The sequence below is a fragment of the Chionomys nivalis genome, chromosome 14 (genome assembly GCF_950005125.1).
Source record: "Chionomys nivalis chromosome 14, mChiNiv1.1, whole genome shotgun sequence".
NCBI classification, from domain to species: Eukaryota; Metazoa; Chordata; class Mammalia; order Rodentia; family Cricetidae; genus Chionomys; species Chionomys nivalis.
The window spans coordinates 31,517,521-31,524,494 of NC_080099.1; the positions used below are offsets into that span (position 1 = coordinate 31,517,521).

Consider the following 6,974-nt stretch of genomic DNA (forward strand, 5'->3'; position numbering starts at 1 on the left):
TCAGTACCCTGGAGGGGGTTCTACTCAGAGGGGCTCATCCAAGTGAAAACAGCTAATGTTAAGAAAAAGAAACTAATCTTTCTGTAGCACTTCTTTTTCTGCTGTTCTTCTTTATTTCACGCCATGGGTCTTCTTTGAGATACATACAACAAGGGACACATCAATTCAGAGTCTGAACGGTGGCATCACATTGAGACAACTGCTAGAGTCTCTCATTAGGTAAAAAGCTCTTAAGTGAGGAATCCACAAGGTGGCATGGTTTGTGGGACACCTTAGATGTACCTTGCTCCAATCAATATCACCATGCTACTCACGACATAAAAGCCCAGAGTCAGACTGGCAAAGATACTGGGGTCACGACTACCTTCGGAAGACTGAGTCATAACCCAACCCATTGACTTCATCACTGCTTTCTTCCAGGTGGAATAACGGATTTCACTTTCCTCAGCTTTGATCTGAGGTTGAAACTTCTCCATTTGGACCACTGATAAGTCCTTGGGATCCAGACTCCACACACTAACTCCTTCTGCTGCCCCTGCTGCCATGGCGGCTCCCAGGGCAGTTGTCTCTGGCATGGAAGGTTTCATCACTGGAATGCACAGAATGTCAGCTTGCAGTTGCATAAGAATTTTGTTTTCGGTCATTCCTCCATCTACCTGTAAATGTTTCAGTGGGATTCCACAATCGCGATTCATGGCATCTAAAATCTCTCGGGCTTGGAAACAAACAGCTTCTAGGGCAGCAAAGGCAATGTGGCATTTATTGGTAAACTGAGTGAGTCCACAGATGATCCCTCTTGCACTGGGGTCCCAATAAGGTGCATATAACCCGGAAAAAGCTGGAACAAAGTAGCAGCCATAAGAACTGCCTACTTGTTCAGCAAGCTTTTCAATATCACTTGATGCCTTAATAATATTCATATTGTCTTTGAGCCAGGTAACAACAGCACCAGCTATAGCTACAGAACCTTCCAGAGCGTAATAGACAGGTTCCTCTCTGCCAAGTTTGTATGCCACTGTGGTCAGAAGACCGTGTTCAGAAACTACACACTTTTGGCCTGTGTTACATAGTAAGAAACAGCCTGTTCCATATGTGTTTTTGGCTTGTCCATCCTGGAGGCACAGTTGCCCCACCAAAGCAGCAGACTGGTCCCCTAGACACCCGGATATCGGCACACCTTCCAAAGCCCCAGTTTTCATTAGCCCATAGATCTCAGAAGAGCTCCGGATTCTGGGAAGGATGCGCATGGGAATTCCAAAAAAATTGCAGAGCTCTTCATCCCACTGCAAAGAATGAATATTGAAAATCATGGTCCTGCTCGCGTTACTTACGTCGGTACAGTGGACACCTCCATTGGCGCCTCCAGTCATGTTCCAGATAAGCCACGAGTCAACCGTCCCAAAGAGCGCTCTGCCATCTTCAATAGCCTTTTGCACTTTCCTCACGTTGCCAATGAGCCAGTGAAGTTTCACCGCGCTGAAGTAAGTGCTGATTGGGAGGCCTGTCTTAGTCTTGACAAAATTATTGCTTACTGAAATGCTTTTGCTGAGTTTCTCCACAGTGGACTGGGTCCTTAGGTCAAGCCACACCAACGCATTGTAGAGAGGTTCTCCAGTTACCTTGTCCCAGACTACAGTAGTTTCTCGCTGATTGGTGACACCAATAGCTTTTATGTTGGAAATCTCAATGCTCTGCTGTTTAAGTTTCTCACATGTTTTCTCTATACAGTCGTAGACGGACTGTAGAATTTCCTTTGGGTCTTCCTCTACCCATCCTTCTTTTGGGAACTCCTGTTTTATTTCCACTTGATGGTAATTAAGTAGTTCAGCAGTTTTAGGATTGAAAACCAAAAACCGTGTTGAGCTGGTCCCTTGATCCACCGCCCCTACCAACGGCCCCAAAACCGCTTTCTTAGCGTCTGCCATGAATCCAGCTTTGGTGGCAGGTTATCGCGTCTGGTTTCCTTGGTGATGACAGTGGGTGCGGGAGGGTTTGGCACGAGACCAGAGGCGATTGGTTGACTGGTAACTACCTCATCCCTGATCGTCCCTGATCTCCAGAGGAGTAGGACCAACCTTGGATATAAAGCAGTCATCTTGAACTTAATTTGTTTAAAAGTTAACCTGGAATGCTCCCTCAGCTGTCCTGTGTTCCCAACTTAGTAAACACACTTTTTTTTTAATTCACCCAGTTTCTCTGCCAGTATTCTAGCCGATTATGCCCATTCTCGTAAGTCTTACAACCCACCAGGAAATCCAGCCTGTTCTCTCTCTAAATTACTACCGCTTACCAAATTTACTGCCATCGTCTAGGTACAAGTCACCAGCACCTTTCTCTTTAATGACCTAAAACAGTGTCCTCCTGGCTGGTCATTTCCCAGTCTCCTGTTCTAAAAAGGGTTGTATTCAAGCTTCAGGATGGAAAGATTTCCTGAAAATAAAAATATGATCATGCCCTTCCTTGGTCAAATTCTTCTCATTGTTTTTATATATTTACAAGAAAATTCAATGCTTTTCTGATCATCTGGAGAGTTCTAACTCGTTAAGGTTTTTGGTTATGCCTTCTGCCTCATCTCCTAGACTTTTTGGAGATAATGAAAGGAAAGGAAAGCAGAAATCTTAAATCTAGGTGCATTGTAGTCACCTTTTAGCAGCAGAAAATTTTTATGGACCTATCATTGTTCAAAGTGAGCTATGGAGTGAGGGTCATCAAGCCAGAAGCAATAGCTGCAAGCAATATGGTTTCCTGGCTAACAAGGATCAGTTCTGTATTCTTGGCAGAAAGCCTTGGCCTCATCCAGATGCACACGGAGTGATCAAGGAGAAGCAGATAAACATCTACCACTGCTGACTGATGAAGAGAACTGGTTTACCGCATCTTGGCTTCGTTGCCTTCGTCTCTAGTAACACAAACACTAGTGAGACTTTTCTTTCCCATGAAGTAACTAATTACTAGGTAAGTTATTTTAAGTCCTAGCATTACTACAAAGAAAAATAAATTCCTTTCTGGCACCACCTTCAAAGAAAAATTTCAACAGGATTAGGTTCCTTTAATCTACGTGTGCATAATAATAGCTTCTAAAAAGACTTCATCAAATCCTTCTCTATCTCATCTTTTCTTCATCTGCACTCAAAAATAGCCCTTTATACTCAGCTTTTATAATAAAGCCTTCCCAAAGTACTTATGGGCATAATGTAGAATAGTCCAAACAGAAATTAATTACAATAAGTCAAGGGGACAGACATACTCTGCTCTAAGAACATTCAGAGAAAGGAAAGACAGATGGCATGATTATATCAGAATATTCCCAGTAGTCCTGGAACACCAGATAACCCTAGTCATTGAGTTTTCTGCTCAAGTAGTATATATGCATTCACACAAAATTCAATTATGTAGGAAATTTGATAGGTTTCTGCTTTTCTGATTTTTTAAAATTTACTGTTATAATCAACTGTTGCTCTGTGCTTTCAAAATGATTCATGTTTATATGGACTTGTGTTTTAATTAATATGTTAAATGCTTGTCATTGCAGGCTTCAGTCACCTGAGTATTTCCAAACATTGCTGGAAAAGGTAAAGGAATCTTCCATATTTAAATCTACTTTGCTGCCTTGGGACATGAAGTGCCTCTTCATTTTCTCAGACTCTCCAGCTTCATATTCCCTTGTAATAACCAACAAACTGTAAGTTCTCCTCCAAGACGGTCAGTGGGACAATGTTTCTTTCTTTGGAGAAAACTTCATGAATTTTTCCCAAAAACCCACTTGACTCAAGGGAAGTGGTATTTTGGTTGGGTAAATTTGTGAAGGGCACATATTTTCGTACTTTTTTCTTTCTTATGCAATTTGTTTTTTTATTGAGTCAAGCTCCCATGTATCCTTAGGCTAGCCTCAAACTCCATATGTAGCCAAAGGATGGCCTTGATCTCTAGACCCTCCTGATTCTAGCTCCCCAGTGCTAGATTTACAGGCATGTCTCACCGCTCTCAGATTCAGTTTTCATTTCCTGTTTGGTTACTGGATACACACACATAGGTACACACACAAACATGTATAATAAAAATGCTTTTAGTCATGTTAACACATAAAACTTTTGGTTTTGAGACAAAAAAGCAAAATTACCTACCTTTTAATATCATGTTTCTGCAGTATTTTTGAGTGTTTATTTTCTTCATAATTTGTATTTATGTATTTTATGTAATTTGTATTTTATGGTTTTTAATATTTTACTTTCCATTAGTGGCCAACTTACCTAAAATCAAGAAACATGCCTATTTTATTCCTATCTGTGACAAATATTTTTAATGTTAGCACATGAGCTGATCTGCATAAATGAGTCAGGCTGGTCAGTCAATCTTTACAGTGGGAACACACATACATTTCATGTTTTTGCTAAACACAAATGGCTCTAGTCATTTATTGGACTTAATCCTTGGTGAATGATAACACTTAGAAAATGGTTTAAGGGTTGAATGCTTTTTGTTGGCAGTTTTAAAGAGGGTTCCAGAATAATGATTCTGAAATCATTCCAGAATAATGATTCAAGGGGGCATCATTAAGTAAGCGCAGGTCTTTTTATGCACTAGTATCAAGACGGTTTCTGAAAATCTGAGGAACAGCGTGTGCCACCTTATTTTCTTTGCTAAAACACAAAGTGTGTGTGAAGATTGCTTTCCCTGGCTTTTATACATCAGCAGATACTTTGGGATCATTTTCAGTTGGAATTACACATAAAAAAAATGGGGAAAATTTAAGATTTTAGCCTACATCCATGTCCATTGAATGTCACAGTGTTTGACTACTGGAAAAAGACTTAGGTTCCTAATCAGAGGTAGAGATCTTTTTGCACACATTAATAAGAAACATATCTCCATGATGAAGGCAGAGCCCCAGTCCTCCGGGTCGATGCAAGAAGAACCATGATGCTCATGAAGCTATGGTGGGTTGGTACAAAACAGAGATTCTGAGGTCAGGGAACCTCAGCAATATTTTCACAATAGCAGTATTTTCCTGATCTTTGCTTAGGAGGAAGCTACTCACCATACAAACGCCCTTAAATGCACAACCTGGAGCACAAGGCAATAGGTCTACTATTGTAAGATGTACAGAAACAGGAGACACACGGAGAATTGTCTCAACATCATGTCTAGGGAAAAAAAGGGTTTTATTATGCGAACTGATCATGTACATAAAAATAAAATCCAAAATGTCCTGCAGTATTTCACATGACTCACAAATGCTACTGCCAGGAGGGTGGGACATTACGAAGACCCAGAGCCAAAAGAGGAGATGAGAAAAGAAGTAGAAAGAGGGCAAATACCTCTTTTACCATCTGCCATTGGCATGTCTGATGCAAACTAAGGACTGAGGAGTAAATGGATAGAAGTGTATGGGTCTTTCCTGCCACATCTTAATGTCATTTGGAGCAAGTTAAAATAGTTCTCTTTACTTCCATTTATTCTTAACTAGATCATATAAAACCCAAACAACACTTTCAATGGCTACTTCACCTCCGCTTAATACATACCTCCTTAATTATTTTCATAAGCCAGAGAAGGCCCCAAAACAAGAGCTCAGACATACCATGAATTGTATGCGAAAGGGCAAAGAAAAGCCATTTTCAACATCCATGAAAGGGCCCTGCAAGGCTGACATGGCTAGCGTATGAATGGGGCTCATACTTGCTCCTGTGTTTTTATGTATATTAAAATCAAACAATAGTTTTAACATTTGGAGTAAAAGAGATCCTTAGTCATGTAGGGAGATTATGTATGACTTTTTTTTAAAAAAAGAAATCCTTAGTTGCTTTTGTTGTTTAGACTGAGGGCTCCTCCCACACAGCAACTGCTCCTCCACACACAGTAAGTGTAAAGGTCTATTTTCAAGGAATGCTATAAAGCTCTTGGGGAATTATAAACTGTTTCATCCGTCAGAAACTATTTGTCCAGGCCTGGCATGTCCAGCAAAGTCTTACTAAGCAAAAATTAAGATAATTGCTTCGGTTTCATTAGAAGGTAGCTGCAGTGTATCAGACCCCAAGACACTCTGTGAACTGCAAACCCCAGAGGAAAGGGGCTGCGTGGTAATGTGGATGTCTGCTGTGAGATGAAGGAGTCCAGAGAGAATGGATCCCAGCTGCTTTTGTTGGGTGTGTTCCCATCTGCATCCTCTGGAGAACTAAGGGGAATAGCTTGTGCAAAGATGAGATTCCAGAGGCGGTGTTCCTGTACTTCTCCAGTGCTAGCCCTCCTCATGCTGGTTCCTTCACCGTACAACATATATGAAAATATGCTCAGTGATTTTTCTTGAATGCCATTTGCTGTGTACCACACTTCACGTGAATGATGTCATCAACTTCTAGCCACAGTTCCTTGAGTGGCCTTACTAAACTCATTGTGCAGTTGTAGAAACACCTGGCGGCATTAAAGGAACGTGTGCAAAGTTCTAGAGTTGTAGAGATAGTTACGGGATGTGCATTCAGCAGTCTGCATCTAGGACAGACTGATTCTTTGAGCACGCTGAAATGTCTCCTGTGCTCCAGTAATCCTAGAATTGTTCAGACTGACCTCATCCTATGCCAAGACCCATTAAAAGTATTCAGTAGATTTGAGAGTGATTTTTGTCAAGTTAGCATCAATGTCATAGTGATCGGCATGCAATAGGTGATAGCTGTTACTTCCAGTGCCAGGTCATTAGAAACACTTTTGTGATAACAGATAAGATATCAAAAGAACACTGGGAAAAAGAAATGTCTCATCAGTGTAGAGAAAATTCATGTATGGTATGTAAGTTGTGTCTTAGAATCACATCAAACAATAACACCCACTGATTAATCTTCACTACAGTTATCACATCTGTTTAGCTACGCTTGGCTGTCTTGACTTCTGTTTCTCCTACTACCTCCCCTTCCTCCTATTCTCCTAGTTCTTCCTCTACCCCTTCTCCCTGCCTATTTCCCCCGCCTCCCTCAACAGAA

At 41.0% G+C, this 6,974-nt stretch overlaps 1 protein-coding gene across 1 annotated transcript; it reads right to left on the reverse strand.

The window, feature by feature from the left end:
- Positions 1–272: 272 nt before the first annotated feature.
- LOC130886893 (glycerol kinase-like) lies at positions 273–1,925 on the reverse strand. Its single transcript, XM_057789117.1, has one exon. The coding sequence runs from the start codon at positions 1,923–1,925 to the stop codon at positions 273–275; it is 1,653 nt and encodes a 550-aa protein (XP_057645100.1).
- Between the last annotated feature and the right edge of the window lie 5,049 nt (positions 1,926–6,974).